General features: G+C 45.8%; 3 protein-coding genes and 1 long non-coding RNA gene across 10 annotated transcripts in view; 3 read left to right on the top strand and 1 right to left on the bottom strand.

The window, feature by feature from the left end:
- The window catches only part of KMT2A (lysine methyltransferase 2A), an 85,702-nt gene extending 76,483 nt beyond the window's left edge, over nt 1–9,219 (top strand). For all 4 annotated transcript variants that reach the window (XM_081311894.1, XM_081311893.1, XM_081311892.1 and 1 more), the window contains 5 exons: nt 2,556–2,734; nt 2,887–2,990; nt 3,753–3,836; nt 4,268–4,397; nt 5,240–9,219. In XM_081311894.1, coding sequence (XP_081168020.1) covers nt 2,556–2,734; nt 2,887–2,990; nt 3,753–3,836; nt 4,268–4,397; nt 5,240–5,515 — 773 coding nt within the window. In that variant the 3' untranslated portion in view covers nt 5,516–9,219. The remainder of the gene's footprint in view (nt 1–2,555; nt 2,735–2,886; nt 2,991–3,752; nt 3,837–4,267; nt 4,398–5,239) is intronic.
- On the bottom strand, nt 8,044–14,418 carry LOC308658999. The gene is made up of 2 exons (XR_014024269.1): nt 14,146–14,418; nt 8,044–10,913 (listed from the first exon to the last, which is right to left on the bottom strand). It is a non-coding gene; the product is annotated as an uncharacterized lncRNA (long non-coding RNA).
- Nucleotides 10,830–14,634, top strand: TTC36 (tetratricopeptide repeat domain 36; the record flags this gene model as incomplete). Its single annotated transcript, XM_081311967.1, has 3 exons — nt 10,830–10,950; nt 11,879–12,067; nt 14,372–14,634. Exons 1-3 carry the CDS (start codon nt 10,833–10,835, stop codon nt 14,632–14,634), a joined length of 570 nt encoding a protein of 189 aa, XP_081168093.1. The 5' UTR covers nt 10,830–10,832.
- Nucleotides 14,635–14,787: 153 nt separating this feature from the next.
- TMEM25 (transmembrane protein 25) lies at nt 14,788–19,191 on the top strand. Of its 4 annotated transcripts, XM_081311930.1 has the most exons (10): nt 14,788–14,920; nt 15,439–15,533; nt 15,784–16,095; nt 16,484–16,774; nt 16,984–17,115; nt 17,361–17,391; nt 17,549–17,649; nt 17,760–17,846; nt 17,966–18,046; nt 18,121–19,191. In XM_081311930.1, exons 2-9 carry the CDS (start codon nt 15,464–15,466, stop codon nt 18,037–18,039), a joined length of 1,098 nt encoding a protein of 365 aa, XP_081168056.1. In that variant the 5' UTR covers nt 14,788–14,920; nt 15,439–15,463; the 3' UTR covers nt 18,040–18,046; nt 18,121–19,191. The 4 variants fall into 4 exon arrangements, with proteins under 4 accessions (XP_081168056.1, XP_081168053.1, XP_081168054.1 ...); XM_081311927.1 differs by having other exon boundaries at nt 17,966–19,191; XM_081311928.1 differs by having other exon boundaries at nt 14,800–14,920; nt 15,442–15,533; nt 17,966–19,191.
- The last annotated feature ends 394 nt before the right edge of the window (nt 19,192–19,585 follow it).

Below are 19,585 nucleotides of genomic sequence, written 5' to 3'. Positions count from 1 at the left end.
CCTTTTTTGACCATTATGTTCTGTACATATGGAAACTCCAACTCTTAAGTGATTTAAACAGTAAGATAATTTATCATCTTGCATTACAAAAAGTCCAAAGCATCAGGATTGATTGATACAATAGTTTGAGTAGTGAGTGCATGTAAAAGCTTATGACATAATTGTAGACTTTATAAAATCTGTAACTTAGTCTATACTAAGTTTATTTATTTTTTAAAACCTTCTTTAAAAAAAAAGGGAGAGAGAATGAGAGAGAGAGAATTTTTTTTTTTAAGAGAGAGTGAGAGACAGAGAGAGAGAGAGAGAGAATTTTTTAATCTTTATTTTTTAGTTTTTGGCGGACACAACATCTTTGTTTGTATGTGGTGCTGAGGATCGAACCTGGGCCGCATGCATGGCAGGCGAGCGTGCTACCACTTGAGCCACATCCCCATTAAATAATATTTTTAATTATTTTTTCTTGAGCAGGGGGTGAAGCTTGATTATACTTATAGAATACATTATACTTAACATGTGTGAGGCCTTGAGTTCAATCCCCAACATTAAAAAATGGAGATAAAAAGTATTTATCTTCTATAATAAATAACCTTATCTTAACTGTAATTTTTTTCTTGTCATCTCCCCCATATTGCTGTAACTTTTTTAACTTTAACTTTTAGAGCTTAATACATGTTATACGCTGTATTAAAAATATTTTTCTTCATATCCTTATTCTTTAATTTTTTTCTATTTTAAAAGGTTTTGTGTTAAAAAAACTATATAGGGTGGGGTTGTGGCACAGGGGTGGAGCACTTGCCTAGCATGTGCGAGGCCCTGGGTTTGATCCTCAATACCACATAGAAATAAATAAAATAAAAGTATTGTGTCCAACTACAATTGAAAAACAAATATTAAAAAAAAAAAAAAGACTAGGGCCTGGGGATATAGCTTAGTTGGTAGAGTGCTTGCCTCGCATACACAAGGCCCTGGGTTCAATCCCCAGCACCACCAAAAAAAAAAACTATATAAACACATCACCGCAGGCTGTTTTCCACCTTCACATCTTGTCCTACTGGAAGTACTTAAGGGCAGTAACACATGAAGCTATCCTTTTTTTATGAAAGCAAGACCTTCTGGAATGCCTTCTGAGGGGGCTGCCCGAGGCTGTTTTAAAATTAACTTTTTTTTTCTTTATAAGTAGGAATCCAGTCCAAAATAACACTAAAAAGTATAGGAGAGTAAATGCATAGACCAGTAATCGTCATTTATTATCATTATCAAGTATTCTGTACTATACATAATTGTATATGCTATACTTTTATGTGACAAGCAGTGCAGTAGGTTTGTGGAGATTTGCATCACCACAGACATGGAACATGGCACTATGATGGTTGTTATGTTAGCTGCTTTGTCATTGGGGGGTAGAAATATTTCAGCTCCAATGTAATGTCAGGAGACCACCATCATATTTGCCATCAAATGTGTTGTTTTGGGGGCTGGGGTGCAGTGGCAGAGCACTTGCCTAGCTCGTGTGAGGCTTTGGGTTTGATCGTCAGCACTACATAAAAATAAACAAATAAAATAAAGGCATTCTGTCCATGTACAACTACAAAAAAAATTTGTTGTTGACTGAAGCATTGTAATGTGGTATTTGACTATAGATTGTTCTCTCTAAGAGTTTCCACAATACTTTCTACTAAAGCTTTACATTTTTCACCTTGTGTGGTTTGTGCACATATCTGAAACTGAGCAAAAAACAAAGAAGCTATTAAGTGTGTTGCTCCCTGCATTCACTATACATCACAGAAAAGCTCTATGCTGTTAGGGATGTGGCTAATGTTCCTTTCAAAGATTATTGAGAGTGCTGGGGATGTGGCTCAAGTGGTAGCGCTCTCGCCTGGCACGCGTGCAGCCCGGGTTCGATCCTCAGCACCACATACAAACAAAGATGTTGTGTCCGCCAAAAACTAAAAAATAAATAAATAAATATTTTAAAAAATTATTGAGATACCTGTGTACATATCAGCTTACAGAACCTATGTACTCCCTTGCTTATAAATAAAAATGGAATTGTATTTGGAGTTATACAATCTAAGGTTTAAATCTTGACACACTAGCTCTTTGATCTTGGGTGTATTAAATTCTGAGACTAGGTCTACTCCCCTTAAAATAAAGTTAGTAATGAGCTGGGGGTATAGCTCAATGGTAGAGTACTTGCCCGTTATGCACAATGCCCTGGATTCAATCCCTAGTATTACAAAATAGCAGCAGCAGCAGCTAGTAACTCCTGCCTTGGGTGGCTATTATGAGCATGAAACAGTATAATGCATGTCGCATTTCTGTGTATAGAGCATATAGAAAACAGTTCAGTTTGGTGGCATACTTTTTCCCTTAGCCATCTATCATGAATGTTTTCAGTATTGATAGATCTGTACCAGCATTATTTTAACAGCTATCTAATGCTGATTTCTTGAGCATACTCTGGCAGAGTTTCTCTCTACACAGGCATTTCATTAGTTCTGTGCAGTTTCCTGTTGGCTGCATGCCTCACCATCTAGGTGCCTTTTGTTCTACAGGTGTTAACGGTTTGAGGATGCTGGGGATTCTCCACGATGCAGTTGTATTCCTGATTGAGCAGCTATCTGGTGCCAAGCACTGTCGGAATTATAAATTCCGTTTCCACAAACCTGAGGAGGCCAATGAACCCCCCTTAAACCCTCATGGCTCAGCCAGGGCTGAAGTCCACCTGAGGCAAGTTTCTTTTTTTGTGGAAACAGTTTGGAGTTATCTAATGATACAATTATTTCCCCATGCACTCTGAGATTTCCAGTGATGATACCACTGTCTTACATACTACTTTATTAAAGCATTTCTCTAAATATGTTTTGATCTTTTGACTCCAGGAAGTCAGCATTTGACATGTTTAACTTCCTGGCTTCTAAACATCGACAGCCACCTGAATACAACCCAAACGATGAGGAAGAGGAAGAGGTACAGCTAAAGTCAGCTCGGTAAGTCTTACATGGAGAGGGTACCCTTCTTTCCTTTTACCTAAGTGTTTCAGGGCACTGTGTAGTTTTTCATGAATCACAAGTTTCCTGGCTACATTGAAGAAGACTGAAGCAGTAATAGTAACAAGCTAGTAAAGAGAGGAATATAAGTTAGAAGAAACTTAATAATTATAAGGTGCATATTTTCTTTCTTTTTTTATTCTTAAAAATATTTATTTTTTAGTTGGACACAATATCTTTATTTTATTTATTTATTTTTATGTGGTGCTGAGGATCGAACCCAGGGCCTTGCACATGCTAGGCGAGTGCTCTACTGCTGAGCCACAATCCCAGCCCTTTTTTTTTTTTTTTTTTTTTTTGTAAGAAGCATATTTACTTTATAGTCTGTGCTATCAGTTTTAGATGTCTCACCATAGTCATCATGGTCAGAAAATACTGTTGTATATATTAAAAATATGCCTCAGCCAGGCATGTAATCCTAGTGTCTCAGGAGGCTGAGGCAGGAGGATTGCAAGTTCCAGGCCAGCCTCAGCAATTTGGTGAGACCCTGTCTCAAAACAAGAAATAGAAAGGGTTGGGGATGTGACTCAGTGGTAAAGCACCCCTGGGTTTGATCCCTAGTACTAAAAGGGAGGAGTGCATTTTATTAGGCGTTTGCTTGGCATTGATCAACCAGTATATTCATATTCTCTAGGATACTTTGATTCAAGACAAAAAACATTTCCTGAAGAGAATTCATTAGAATTATGCCTTGTCTTTTAGGAGGGCAACTAGCATGGACCTGCCAATGCCTATGCGTTTCCGGCACTTAAAAAAGACATCTAAGGAAGCAGTTGGTGTCTACAGGTATGGCTAAAATCCTAGAAATAATTACAGAAAACTAATAAAAGTTTTCTAAGATAAAGAGGATCAAATGCTGGACTTACCTTCTTCATTCAGCAAGGTTTTTGTAGATATTTTTAACTAAACCTGATATCCTGGGACCTGGCACTCCTTGTGTTGAACAAGGAACTTGACATAATTAGACTGCTACTACTTCTAGTGGGATACAGAATGGAGAAATTTTTAATCTTTGCCCATCCATTGGCATAGCTAATACGTAAATCAGGTGGGATCCAAATCTTTCTCTCTCTCTCTCTCTCTCTCTCTCTCTCTCTCTCTCTCAGGTGTCTGTCTTTCCTGCAGAACTAATAGGTCTAGAGTTCCCAATGGTTTGTTCATTCACTTAACCTTACTTGAAGCTCTGTGCCTGCTCTTTGTTCCACCTTCTGTCCTAGGTCTCCCATCCATGGCCGGGGGCTTTTCTGCAAGAGAAACATAGATGCTGGAGAGATGGTCATTGAGTATGCTGGCAACGTCATCCGCTCCATCCAGACTGACAAGCGGGAGAAGTATTATGATAGCAAGGTGAGGCTCCCAGAGTACTCTCTTAGTTCTTTCTTTTATTGTAGGAAGGGACTATCAACTGTCCCATAAGGAATTCTGTATTCTATCAGTTCAAAAACTTTTTTAAAAAGCATTTTAAATCTCTGAAACTTATAATGGGCCCTATAAAAGTTCAGAATCCACTTTAAGGATTAGTACACAGAGATTCTCTCTGAAGATTTGTCTGAGTGTATCCCAGGATTAAAAGCACATAGGTAGGGTGACACAGTGCATACCCCTGTAATCTCAGCAAATTAGGAAGCTGAGCAGGAGGAGTGCAAGTTTGAGGGCAGCTAGGGCAATTTAACAAGACCTTCCCAAAATAAAAAGTCCCAGGGATGTAGCTCAGTGGTGGAGTAACCCCTGGGTTCAATCTCCTGTACTGGGGGTGGGAGAGTACATAGCTACATAAGTTTAGGTTTATCTTTCCTGTGAAGACATTAAGAAACCTCTAGTCTAGTGCCTGTAGTCTGGGAACCCCTCCTGGAAGTATTGAAGGGTATGAACAGAGAGAAATCTGGATAAGTTAGTAAAAAACCTGCTCATCAGTGGCTATGGCTGAGGCAGGAGGATTGCAAGTTCCAGGCCAGCATCAGCAACTTAGACTGTGTCTCAAAATAAAATTAAAAGGCGGGGGGGGGGGGGAATGTTGCTCAGTAATAGAGCACCCCTGGGTTCAATTCACAATACTGCAAAAATAAAGAAAAGGACGGGGAATGTAGCTCAGTAGGAAGAGTGCTTGCCTAACATATGCAAAGCTTTGAGTTCAATCCTAGCACCAAAAATAAATAAATAACAAATTCTTCTTTCTCCTGTGTGTATAGGGCATTGGTTGCTACATGTTCCGAATTGATGACTCAGAGGTGGTAGATGCCACCATGCATGGAAATGCTGCACGCTTCATCAACCACTCATGTGAGCCTAACTGCTACTCTCGGGTCATCAACATTGATGGGCAGAAGCACATTGTCATCTTTGCCATGCGTAAAATCTACCGTGGAGAGGAACTCACTTATGACTATAAGTTCCCCATTGAGGATGCGAGCAACAAGCTGCCCTGCAACTGTGGCGCCAAGAAGTGCCGGAAGTTCCTAAATTAAAGCTGCTCTCCTCCCCCTGTGCTGGAGTCCTAGGACCCAGGGCCATCCAAAGCAATGCTAAGGCCTTTTCCAGCATGTAGGAGCTCCAGGATTGAGCCGGCACAATTGAGGGGCCTCCGTGATGGCTTCACACCCTTATGTCCCATATTCACATCATTATGTGATCGTAGTCCTGGGGAAGAGAGGAGGTCTTGAAGATCCTTGATTGGCTTTTTCCTAGGGCCCCCTGCTTGCTATTAAAAGTGGGAAACAGATTCCCTAGGAGATTTATCTGGAAGGAGCCTATAGAGGGTTAGTTATATGGTAGTTGAGGCCTGAGCATCTCAGAGAACAAGTTGTCATCCTTGTCTTGGCCCTTTCTCAAGCACTATAAGTGAGGGGTCAGGCAAGACCCCAGATGCAGGGCTGGTTGGATACCTAATAGTTTGCTCATCAGGCCCCAAGTGTGGCTGTCTGTTGAACAAATAGAGAAGGTTTGGTGATTTTTCCCTACTATCTTCCCACTTAAGAGTTCACTTCCAGTTGGGAGACAAGATTCCTAGCACCTCTGGTGTCAAAAGGCTGTCTTGGGGTTGTGCCAATTAATTACCAAACATTGAGCCTGTGGGCTTTGAGTGGGAGTGTTACCCCAGTGAGCCTTATCTCAGCCAATTACCTTTCTTGACAGTAGGAGCGGCTTCCCTCTTCCATTCCTTCTCTTCACTCTACTTTCTTCCCTTTCCCTGTCCTTCATCCCACTGCTTTCCATTTCTTTCTGGGTGGTAGGGGAGATTGACTCCCTGCTCAAGGACACTCCCTGTTGGGCGTAGGATGTGCCTACAAAAAGTTCCCTGAGCCTGTAAGCACTCCAGGTGGGGAAGTGGACAGGAGCCATTGGCCATAACCAGACAGAATTTGGAGAAGTTTTCATAAAGCTCCTCTGAGAGTTTTAAAGAAATATATGTAGCATGATTTTTTAGAAGAGGATAAAGATTATTTAAATAGGATTTGATCATGCAACAACCAGAGTGTCACAACCAGGACAACCCCTGGGCCCCATTCCTAGGGCGTGGTTACTTTGTTTTCCCCTTGTTAAGACATAGGAAGACTTAATTTCTAAATGGTCAGCGACCAGTTGACGGCAGAACACTAATCAGATTTCCAGGCCCAAAACTTGGGGACTAGACCACCTTGTGTTGAGGGACCTCTGCCACCTGTGCGCAATCCATGGATGAAGTAAATTAAATGACACTACTGCCCTGATTACTCCTTAGGATGTCGTCAAAATAGCATCAAATGTTTCTCCTCTTTCTTCCCCCAAGACAGTCCTGAACCTGTTAAATTAAGTCATTGGATTTTACTCTGTTCTGTTTACAGTTTACTATTTAAGGTTTTATAAATGTAAATATATTTTGTATATTTTTCTATGAGAAGCACTTCATAGGGAGAAGCACTTATGACAAGGCTATTTTTTAAACTGCGGTATTATCCTAATTTAAAAGAAGATCGGTTTTTAATAATTTTTTATTTTCATAGGATGAAGTTAGAGAAAATATTCAGCTGTACACAAAGTCTGGTTTTTTTCCTGCCCAACTTCCCCCTGGAAGGTGTACTTTTTGTTGTTTCATGTGTAGCTTGTTTGTGCCCTGTTGACGTAATGTTCCCTGGGTCTGCTCTTTGACATAATGGAGAAGGAAGGTCACCCAGCTCCATTAAGCCACTCCCCTCCTTCCACACTGAAGCTCCTCAAAAGGCTACTGTAGTATGTTAACACACCAGTTTCTTCTCTTCTTTCCCACACTGTCCCTCTGTCTCTGGCACTGGCCCTAGAGTAGTGAAAGGCAGTGCTCTTTTGCGTTTCCCTCATCTTTACTACTTCAGAGTTAGCAACTAACAAGTTGAATGCACCTTGACATTCTTCATCACCATCTGCCTCATAGATCACCTCCTTTCCTTTCCCTCTGCCCACCAAGTCCTCATATCTGCAAAGAACCCATTGATTCCCTTGTGCCCTCTTTTGGGGCAGCCCGTTGAAACTGAAGCACAGTCTGACCACTCACGATAAAGCAGATTTTTCTCTGCCCCGCCACAAGGTTTCAGAGTAGTGCAGTCCAAGTTGAGGCTGGGGCACCCTTTTCTTGCCACAAGAAGCCCATTCCTCTGTTAAGTCTAGCAAAGCAATACGACTCAGCCCAGCACTCTCTGCCCCAGGACTCATGGCTCTGCTGTGCCTTCCATCCTGGGCTCCCTTTCCTTCTGTGACCTTAAGAACTTTGTCTGGTGGCTTTGCTGGAACATGGTCACTATTTCCACTGTCATGCAGGGGAGCCCAGCACTGTGGCCAGGATGGCAGAATTTCTTGTCATCGTGGAGAAGTGCCAGCAGGGGACTGGGGAAAAGCACTCTACCCAGACCTCACCTCCCTTCCTCCTTTTGCCCATGAACAAGATGCAGTGGCCCGAGGGGTTCCACTAGTGTCTGGTTTCCTTTATTATTGCACTGTGTGAGGTTTTTTTGTAAATCCTTGTATTCCTAGTTTTGTTTTTAAGAAAAAAAAAAAAAAAACCTTAAGCTGCATTTGTTACTGAAATGAATAATGCACTGATGGGTCATGAATTCACCTTGAGAAAGACCCAAAGGCCAGTCTGAGGGTGGGGGAAACTCAGCTAAATAGACCTAGTTACTGCCCTGCTAGGCCATGCTGTACTGTGAGCCCCCTCCTCCTCCTCTTTCTATAATCCCAAACCCTGAGGTCAGGGGAGGAACCTACACCTTTCCTTCTCCTACCAGCTGCAGATGGTTTGCCTTGCCTTTCCACCCCCAACCGTCAACCACAGAAATGAGAAATCCCTCTTAACAGCTCAGCCTTGAGTCCATTGCCAAAATGTCAGCATACCTGCCAGCAACTTGGAGGATAAGCTAAGGTTTCCCTGTGGGAGGGAATGAGGCAAAACGGCATTTCTATCTCCAAAACATGTCGTGAGTTTGTTTAGAAAGTGACCAAGGGAATTTTCGCACAGAAATGCAGATTGAGGAATTGTGGTGGGTCATTCCCAAGAATCCCCCAAGGGGCACCTCAGATCCCTAAGGAATAACAGCTGCAAACCTGTTCAGTTCTCAGTGAGAGCCAGCTCACTCAACGCTTTGCTGCTAGAACCTGTTGTGGCTGCATTTCCTGGTGGCCAGTAACAACTGTGTAACCAGAATAGCTGCATGGCACTGACCCTTTGGCCGGAACCTGGTCCCTTGGCTCCCTCTGTTGATACCCACCATGTCCAACAACCCCACTTTCTGTTTTTAGACCAGTAACAAGAATTAAGGGGAAGCCCTGGCACTATATGTTTTCATCCAGACTCCTTTTGCCAGGACCCAGCCCACCACCCTGCTTTCCTCTGTCAACGCCTCCCCCCACCCACCCCCCGGCCAATGCAGTGAGCGCCATGCAGCCATCTTGAGTTTAAAAAAAAAAAAGAAAAAAAAAATACAACAACACACACACATACACACACACACTTTTAATGAATGTATCTTTCTAAAGGACTGACTTGTTCAATCAAATATCTGAAAATACTAAAGGTGAAAACCTTGTCAGATGTTAACTTTAAGTTTGATTTGGGATTCTTTTTCATATAAACTAAGTTGCTTTTGTTTTTAAGGAAAAGCGGGTCATTGCAAAGGGCTGGGTGTAATTTTGTTTCATTTCCTTCATTTTAAAGCAATACAAGGTTATTGAGCAGATGGTTTTGTGCCGAATCATGAATACCAGTCAAGTCTCACACTCTGAAAAACTTGCAACCTTTTTGTTTGTTTTGGTTTTCAAATAAATATAAATATGATATATATAGGAACTAATATAGTAATGCACCATGTAATAAAGCCTAGTTCAGTCCATGGCTTTTAATTCTCTTAACACTATAGATAAGGATGTGTTGCAGTTGCTAGTAGTGGCAGGAAAACATCAGGCCAGCGTTCCTCTGATTCTCTAATGGGGAACCCCAAACCACAAAGGGACGATAAAACAGGCCATTCCTAGGATCAGAGCGATGCAGAAATGGTGTCACCTGGATTTTCCTGCCCATGAACGTTGCCAGTCAGCACCTGTGCTCCTTGTTTCTCTATTTTTGGTTATGAATGTTGGGGTTACCACCTGCATTTAGGGGAAAATTGTGTTCTGTGCTTTCCTGGTATCTTGTTCCGAGGTACTCTAGTTCTGTCTTTCAACCAAGAAAATAGACTTGTGGTGTTTCTTTTATTGAACTTTTAACAGTCTCTTTAGTAAATACAGGTAGTTGAATAATTGTTTCAAGAGCTCAACAGATGACAAGCTTCTTTTCTAGAAATAAGACATTTCTTGACAACTTTATCATGTATAACAGATCTTTTGTTTTGTTTCTTTTTTTTTCCTTGTGTTCTTCCAAGCTTCTGGTTAGAGAAAAATAGAAAAAAAAAAAAAAAGGAAAATGTGTCTAAAGTCCATCAGTGTTAACTCCCTGTGACAGGGATGAAGGAAAATACTTTAATAGTTCAAAAAATAATAATGCTGAAAGCTCTCTACGAAAGACTGAATGTAAAAGTAAAAAAGTGTACATAGTTGTAAAAAAAAGGAGTTTTTAAACATGTTTATTTTCTATGCACTTTTTTTTATTTAAGTGATAGTTTAATTAATAAACATGTCAAGTTTATTGCTGCACATAGTTGAACTTCCTTTTGGCCTTGATGGGTGGAGAAAGGGGGAGAGGTGTGGACTGTGACCTGATCACAGAGTACCTTCCACAGGGCTATGTTTTAAGATGGAATCACTGAATTATTCCCCATAGCCACCTTCAGGTCCCACACACACACTGGTTCTCTAACTGCAGGATTTTATTCCCTTAGCAATGATGTATGTTCAGGACCTAATTTAACATTCTGGATATTAGCAAGGAGTCAAGAGGACAAGGGAATAGTTCTTTACTTTCTGCATATCCCCCCTCTTTTATCCAGGGGAGGTCAAACAAGACTTCTAAGATACTGTGAATATAATAAAATAAAAACATTTCAGCACTTTTCTCTTTGCTCCACTCCACCTTAAGGCTGGAACTAGATTTGTTTATTCTGTGTTGGAGGCTAGGTTCAGTTGAGAAATAATTATACATATTCTGCCATGCCAGGGGTCGATAACCCCAGGCCAAGGGGGGTGAGCTGACACATCAAAGCTAAGGAATGAGAGACATTCCTCATGGGGGTGGTCCCCAGGCAGAGCCTCCCCTTCTATATAAACTGCCTGCTAGAGGCTCAGCCCTCATTCCTTCTTCCCTCTTATCCCGAGTCACCTTTTAGAACTTAGGCATTGAGCACCATGGGGACTCCAAATGATCAGGCTGTGTTGCAGGCCATCTTCAACCCTGATACCCCATTTGGAGATGCTTTTGGGTTTGACCTGGGAGAGGAAGCAGAGAAGGAAGAAGCAGATGAAGGTGAGTTTGACCTTGGTGTGTGACACTTCACATAAGCTGGTCCACTGCCCCCACTCCCCTTCCCATGATGAGAGAGGGAAGTGATGATGCGGGGCTGCTTGTTCCACCCCTTGGATTATGGTGTGAGATTCAAATCAGAAGCCGACTGATCCTTAGTGTCCCAAGAAGTGGGGTTGGCAACAGAAACTCTGTCAAGAAGGCCAAGGTTTCTCAAGTCCATTACCCCTCACACCTCTGAACTTACCACTTACTTCTTTCCATATCCAGGCTTAATAGTCTTGAGTGATATTAAACTCTCAAATCTTTGCTATAACAATGTCATCCTCCATGGAATGGAGGGCAGAAGTAGGGCCGTGGGTAGGGGTTGAGTTTCTCATGATTCCAACAAGCACTTGTTAAATGTTCTTACTAGCTAACTCTTCTGCTGAGGGAGTGCATCCTCACTGGTCCCTAGTGGAGAACTGATCTTATTTCTAGAGAAAGAAGCCTAAGCCTTACTGAAACTTCATGGTAAAAATTAGAGTATTTTCACCATCTGGTAATGTCCTGGCAGGCTTTGAGTAGGAGGCAGTAAAGCAGAGCTGAGGACAGACTGAAGAGCCAGAAGAACCAGGGTTCAAATTCAAGCTCTGCAACTCAGGGACTATGACTAGTTACTGACCTACAGGTAAAGGAGTTTGGTCTTCATTCTCTTAGCCATGGGTAGCCATCTGAGGTCCCTTTCCCAGATCCCTTTGAAACAGTGCTTACTCCCAGACTTGGTGACGTCAGCTCCACCTGCCACAAACACTGAAATTACTCCTGCTGTGACACACACCCAATCATTTCTGGCTCAGGTCTCCAGATTCCGAATTCTGAGAGGCTTTTTGTTGTTGTTCTCAACTGCACATCGATCCTGTATCCCCACCTTGCTTCTTCCCTGGCACAGATGGAGTTTTCCCTGGAGCACAGCTGGAGCAATCGAAGGCCCTAGAGCTTCAGGGAGTGATAGCAGCAGAGGCTGGGGACCTCAGCACAGCCCTGGAAAGGTTTGGCCAAGCCATCTGCCTGCTGCCTGAGAGAGCCTCAGCCTACAACAATCGTGCCCAGGCCCGGAGGCTCCAGGGAGATACGGCAGGTGAGGGGTAATGCCCAGGAGCCTCTGCAGAAGGGGCCCCTGAAGAGCACAGACAAATGAATTGGTTGTTGATGGGGGAACAAGGACCAGGAGTCATCAAATCCTTCTGGAGCTTGTGTTCTTACCTAAAAAGCCTGAGATGTGGTATGGGCCCTGTAATCTCAAGGCCACTGTGAAAGAAGAGATTGCATTCCATTCATTAATTTAAGGAACATTTAATGAGAGCCTACTGTGTGACCCTAGGCTGTGCTGAGAACATAAAGATGCACTATTTGGGTCTGTGCATCGCTGTATACCTGTAATCCCAGCTACTCAGTAGGCAGAGGTAAGAGGATCACAAGTTTGAGGTCAGACTCTGCAATTTAGAGAGCCCCCGTGTCAAAATTAAAATTTAAAAGGTCTGAGGATATAATTCAGTGGTAGAGTGCTTGCCTAGCATATGGAAGACCCTCAGTTCAATTTCCAGTACTATAAAAAGAATAAAAAGATGTGCTATTAAGAGCTAACATTTAACCAACAATAAATAAATAAATAGCTAACATTTATAGAGTAGTTACTACAGCTAGGCATTAAACACTTCACACATAGGTTATAGTAAGATATGTACTATTGTTATCCCCATTTTCAAAATCAAACTAAAGCATGCAGAGATTAACTCGCCCAGTATTCCCTAGCCAGGAAGTGGCAGAGCTGGGACTTAATCCAGGTGATAGGTACTTTTTGTGTGTGGGGGGGGGTGGGGTGGGGGAGGCGCGTATCAGGGATTGAACTCAAGGGCACTCAACCACTGAGCCACATCCCCAGCCCTATTTTGTATTTTACTTAGAGACAGGGTCTCACTGAATTGCTTAGTGCCCAGCTTTTGCTGAGGCTGGCTTTGAACTCACGATTCTCCTGCCTCTGCCTCCCAAGACACTGGGATTACAGATATGTACCACTGTGCCAGTGGTTGGTTCTTAACCTGCATGATACTGCTCTTCAGGAGCTCACTCCAGCAGGCACAGCAGATGTGTAATCAGGTTACTGGCACGGCAAATTCAAGAAGGGTCAGCATGGGACCTGTTCTCCAACCAAAGTTTTGAAGAATGAGTGGGAGTTGTGGGAGTTAGCTGGGCAAGTGGGAAGGCTTCAGAAAAGGTTACTGTCTTTAGGGACCCTGAAGGCATGCATAGGTTCCCTCTGGAGAATTTCAAATCTCCAGGCTGTCTGGAGCAGGAAGTGGGCTGGGAGTGTCTGACCAGCCCTCATAGGACTGAGTCTTGAAAACATGGGTTTCACTGTAGGAGGGTTGTTGGTGGCGACTAGATCAAATCAGCTGCTTTCAGTCACTCCAGCCAGAGTGGGAACAATGGGACAGAAGGGGTCATGTTAGGGACCAGAAGTCAGGCTGATGCAAAGGTGGAAACTACAGAAGCCTAGCAAGGAGCTTAGTGATTCTTAGGACTAGTGGTGGTGGAGGAGTTCCTAGGGTCAGGAATACCAGGTTTGAGAATTTGGACTACATTCTGGGAACAATGGAAAATTCCCCAATAGCCCCCTTTTAGTGTTCAATCCAAGTATTTTATGTGAATATTAACAAAAACACTGCAGGATAGCTCTGGCTCCATGACCTCCTTCCAAAGAAATTAAGTACAAAAATGAAGATCAGAGAGATAATCAAAACATGGAAATAAAGAAGCAAGAAACTGATTGTTTTGTTGTAATAGTTTTGTGGTACTGGGGCTAGAACCAAAGCTTTGAACATGCTAGGAAAAGTACTCTACCACTGAGCTACATCCCCAACCCTGGGAGCAGCTGTTCTGAAGTGTGCAATGGAAAAGAGAAGAAAAAAAAGCCAACAAAAGGAAAAGCCTAAGAAACAGTTGTGCAGCTAATGACGTTTTTTTAAACTCTGGGATTTAGAGTCTGTGACACACTCAGTAAATGTTTTGTAACTTATATGTGAAATGAACGACCCACTATTTGCGGAGTCAATAGGACAGATTCACTAATATGGTGAGCAAAATCCTCCACTCATATTTCGGTGTAACTATGGTGGAAAATAATAATAAGAATAAAGCAAAACATGAACTTCGTACCAGCTCTGCCCCTAAGTGGTGGTACAGTCCAGGACAAGTCTTCTCAGTCCTTCCAGGCTTCATCTGCGTAATAGGAACAACAATCCCCTCCAATCAGCTCAGACATTTGCCCAACCTCAGTGACGATCCCCGGTTTTTTTCTCTCAACCGCGCTACAGCAGGTGGGCGGGGGCTCGCGCGCCAGGCTGCCAGGCCGCGCCAATAACCCCTGCTCACCCAACCGCAGGTGCCCAGGCGGACCTGGACCGCGCCCTGGCGCTGAGTGGCGGCCGGGGTCGCGCCGCCCGCCAAGGCTTCGTGCAGCGAGGGCTCCTGGCGCGGCTGCAGGGCCGAGACGACGACGCCCGTAGGGACTTCGAGCAGGCGGCACGGCTGGGCAGTCCCTTCGCGCGGCGCCAGCTTGTGCTGCTCAACCCGTACGCCGCGCTGTGCAACCGCATGCTGGCCGACATGATGGGGCAGCTGCGCAGTCCCTGCAACGGGCGCTGAACTCGTCAGTCCGGGGACGGGAGGGGGCCTGAATCAATAAAGCTGCGGAGTCTCACCCACTGCACCTGCTTCTGCTTCTGCGTCCTACCCACGCGCCCACGTAAGGGGAGTCGGCACTGAGATGGACCCCTCTCGGGCCCTGAGCGCTTGCCAAGCAGTGAAAGGACGGCCGCCCACCTGCCCGGGCATTGATTGGCTCTGCCTGGCGCAGGCCCCGCCCTCTCAGCAGACAGCAGTGCTCTGCAGACCTGAGCAGTTGCTCTGGCTGCACTCGGGAGGGAGCCAGGTGAGCTGCCTGAGAGGCGGGGGAAGGATGCTTCAGCGATCCCGGCCTCCGGGATCCGAGTCCACCTGAGCAATCAATCGGAATGGGGAAAGGGGTATAGGACGAGAGATGGGAGGGGGAACGCGGCAGGAGAGGACTGGTTCGGGAGAAGGGCGATCCCTTTGGGGGAGGGGCATATGTAGACGCAGTGTGTGTGTGTGTGTGTGTGTGTGTGTGTGTGTGTGTGTTGCGCGCGCATATACGTATGGTGTGGCTGCACGCTTGATTTTTGCTTCTCTGTATTTGCGGATGTATGCTGTTTGTCTCTGGCAGTTCAGTGCTGGATTCTGCGCTCGTAGGGTATCCAGGTATGTGCCTTTGGGCTTTGCTGAAGGTGCCGCGCCTTGGTCACCGAGAGCCAGTCTACATTCATGTTTGCGTGCATGGGCCTTTTTGGTTTGGGAGAGTAAATTCCTGAAAGAATTGCTAGGCCTGTCTGCTTTTACCTGGCTGACACCAGGCCTGCCCCCTTCTCTCAGCAGCCTGGGCCCAGGCCCGGCCACCATGGGGCTGCCTCAGGGCCCAGCTACCCTCCCGCACACACTGCTGCTCCTGCCAACCCTTCTGAGCTCAGGTACATCCCTGTTTATTCCTTGGCCAAGAACTTCCGGAAATCAGAGCCCCATCCCTCCCCTCCTTGCCTGCATCTAACATTTGGGTACCCACTCCAGAGCCAGGTGCCCCCCTCCCACTGACCCACCCTAGGTCCAGCCAGTCCCTAATGAGAGAAACGAGGTGCCCTGTTATTTTGGCCTGTTGCCCCTCAGCTAGGGAACCTCATCCTAGTCACAGCACAAAACCAGAGGCTGCCTGCTGTGTTCCAGGTTGGGGGGAGTTGGCGCCACAAATTGATGGTCAGACCTGGGCTGAACGGGCACTTCGGGAGAATGAACGCCATGCCTTCACCTGCCGGGTGTCAGGGGGACTTGGCACTCCCCAGTTGGCTTGGTACCTGGATGGACAGCTTCAGGAAGCCAGCACCTCAAGACTGCTGAGTGTGGGCGGGGAGGCCTTCTCTGGAGGCACTAGCACCTTTACTGTTACTGCTCAGCGGGCCCAGCATGAGCTGAATTGCTCCCTACAGGACCCAGGCAGTGGCCGGTCAGCCAACGCCTCTGTCATCCTCAATGTGCAATGTGAGTGTCCCTGGGGTGGGCAAGAAGAAAGGTTCCTGGTCCCCCAACAGCCATGGGGAAGCTGTTCCACAGGACTTTTAACAAACACTTGTCATTTTGCAAATATCAACTCACTTTATCCTCACAGCAATCCTATAGGGATTATTACTATTTGTATTACCGTTTTACAAATGGGAAAACTGAAGCACAAAGTGGTTAAGCAGTTTGCCCACAGTTATAAAAGTTGTAAGAGGCAGGGCCAGGATTCAAGCATAGGCCTGGCCATCCTGTTTCTCAGTGCCTTGGCTAAAGAGAGGTTCAGGCCTCTGGCTCCTATCTGGATTCAAGAACAAAGGGCCAGAATATGAAGGGCTGTGGTGAGAGCGTACTGTTCTCTGCTTTGCACTAGTTAAACCGGAGATTGCCCAGGTTGGAGCCAAGTACCAGGAAGCTCAAGGTCCAGGCCTCCTGGTTGTCCTCTTTGCCCTGGTGCGTGCCAACCCACCTGCCAATGTCACCTGGATCGACCAGGATGGGCCAATAACTGTCAACACCTCTGACTTCCTGGTGCTGGATGCTCAGAACTATCCCTGGCTCACCAACCATACTGTTCAGCTGCAACTCCGCAGCCTGGCACATAACCTCTCAGTGGTGGCCACCAATGATGTGGGTGTCACCAGTGCCTCGCTTCCGGCCCCAGGTGAGCTTTGCTAACAACTGACCCAGCAAAGCTTCAGGTGGGCACAGGGATCATGGTTCAGAAATGGGAGGACTTGTTGCCCTTTGGGTGGGTGCTATGAATGAATTGTCCCAGCCATCTTGGGTAAGGAAGACAGAGTAGTTCAGTTTATGGTGTCTCAAGGTTGGGGGTGCTACCCATTTGGAATCTAACCAATGGACAACCTGCAGGACTCCTGGCCACCCGGGTAGAAGTGCCATTGCTGGGCATCGTTGTGGCTGGAGGGCTTGCCCTGGGCACCCTAGTAGGATTTAGCACCTTGGTGGCCTGCCTGGTCTGCAGGAAAGAGAAGAAGACCAAAGGTAGGAGCAGTGGGGCAGAGGGTGGCTGGAGGAATGGCAGGAGGTTGGGGGGTGAGCACCAGGGACAGCCAGCAGGTGGAGCTGGGCAGAACAGATCATCTCTGGCAAGTGGCAGAGCACTCTGGTCTCGGGGCCAAAGTTAGGCATTGAAATCACTTTTCTGAGGATTAGAGGTGAAAGGGCAGGAGGGCAGAACTCAACAAGGGTGAGTACACTGAGAATCAGTGAAGTTTCTTTCTCCACAGGCCCCTCCCGGCGCCCATCTCTGATTTCTAGGTAACTCTTCATGGGACTGGATTGAATGGGCTGAACCTAAATATAGGCTGGGGACTGGTGGGGACCTGGAGTTCTTAGGAGGCCTGGAATGGGCCTCAAAGCAGGAGCCAGTGGCTGCTGACAACAGCACATGTCTCAGCCTTTGTACATCCTGTAGTGATTCCAACAACTTGAAACTCAACAATGTGCGCCTGCCACGGGAGAACATGTCCCTCCCATCCAACCTTCAGCTCAATGACCTCACTACAGATTCCAGAGGTACATCCAGGAGTGACCCTGCTTTATCTTCAGAAGTGCTTTGAAAGAGGGGTTAGGTTCCATGAAGCACACCCCTCATCCTGGGCACGACCCCCTTTGTTCTTAAACAGGGAAACAAGCAGACCAGCCAATCGCTCGCAACAGCAGCCGGCCAGAGCTTCTGGACCCTGAGCCTGGTGGCCTCCTCACCAGCAGAGGTACTGGGGAAGGGCCTGCTATTTTCCTCTTCTTTAGTCAAGCCTTATACTGTGCCAATGACCACTGAGTGCCAAGGGCCATCCAGAACTTAGTCCTCTGGGCATCTTTGACCCCACAGGCTTCATCCGCCTCCCAATGCTGAGCTACATCTATCGAGTGTCCAGCGTGAGCAGTGATGAAATCTGGCTCTGAGCTAAGGGTGAGATGGGAGTGCCCCACCCCACCCCAGCTTCTGGACACCCTGAGCACCCTAACCCCCTGCTCCTCTTCCAGGTCATCCTCTACCTGGCTATACTGTTAGCATGAAGAGGCCATGCAGCTGCCACTTGCTGGGTCTCCTCCCTGGGGTCCCCTGTTGTTCATGCACATGATATGCTTCACTGGGATCTGACCCATGGAGCACAGGTATCATTGGCAAGACTGCCAACCAGAACTAAGCCCCTGTGTCAACTCAGGTTGGGTGCCTACACGTGATGACTGGGCCTTAGCAAGTGGCGCTCTGGCCGTGTGTGTTCAGGTATCACCCAGCATCCAAGCGAGGCTACATGACCCGTATCAGTACTCCTTAGCACCTTGTACAATAGGCATGGGGGAGGCCCTGCATGTCCTGGATGTCCTTTCTGTGCTATGCAGCTCTGTTCCCTCAGGAACATCTCGTACCCTGCCTGCTGCATAGAACCAAACTGCCCTTTGCACAGGAGCCAACCCCTGGCCCAGGGGCCCTGGCCAAGGACAAATTAGTCCCTTTTGCTGCATACATCTCTGCCCTTCTCTGTTCCTTTGCCCCACCTCCTTTTGGGCATCACAGGTTATACACTGGACCCTCTTCAACGGGCATTAGACTTCCCCATTGGCCTGGCTTCCAGTGATGTAGTGCCAGGTGTTAGCACAAGTCGGGAAGGAAGAGAGTAGTCCCCAGGATAGCAAATATGGTGGTGCCCAGAATAGCAAGAAGCTATGCATCATTTTTTACAGTGTTAGCACTTTAAGAACATCCCCTCGGGGAGGGGGCAAGAGAGGGCCCCAAAGCCCTCTTGGCTTCCCAAAAGTTGGCCTTCCTGTTATTCACTGTGTCCTGAGCCCTCAGGATTGACAGTTTTCTCTCAGCGTAAACTCCCCCACCAGTGGGATCCCAGCTGTGACCAACCCCTGGCTACTCCATCAGAAGGAATTCACCGATCCCGCCCAACCTCTGTTGTTTAGGAGATGGTCACAGTGGGCACAGAAGCTTTAGGGGTAGACCACATATCCCCAAATGTTCCAAGAATGCTTTGAAAAGCAACATGGAAATAACCAGAAATTACCAAGATGCAGAATATATTTTTTCCCTTGTTACTATCTTGTTTTGTGATTTTTCTCATGTTACTGCCTAGGACTGTGCTTGGCACACAGTAAAATTCAAAAAACTTGACTGAATGAATGTCTCTATTTCATTTGACTTTTTTTTCCTACTTTGGTGGCATTGGGGATGGAACCCAGAACTTTTGCACATGCTAGGAAAGTACTCCACTCCTCAGCTACATTTCCAGCTCGTCAAACATGTTTTTAAATAGAAAAAAAAAAGAAAAACAACTTTTTTTTTGTAGTGCTGGGGATGGAACCCAGGGCTTTGTGCATGCCAAGCAAGTGCTCTACCACCTAGCCTTTCCCCTAGCCCTTAAATGAAGTCTTTAAGTCACACAGTAGAGAAAATACAGCATGCACCTTTGTATGTATCAGGAACAATGGATCGGAATCT

Source organism: Spermophilus citellus (assembly GCF_964194105.1).
Source record: "Spermophilus citellus genome assembly, chromosome: 2".
In the NCBI taxonomy this organism is placed as follows: domain Eukaryota; kingdom Metazoa; phylum Chordata; class Mammalia; order Rodentia; family Sciuridae; genus Spermophilus; species Spermophilus citellus.
This window is presented reverse-complemented; position numbering and strand designations above follow the sequence as displayed.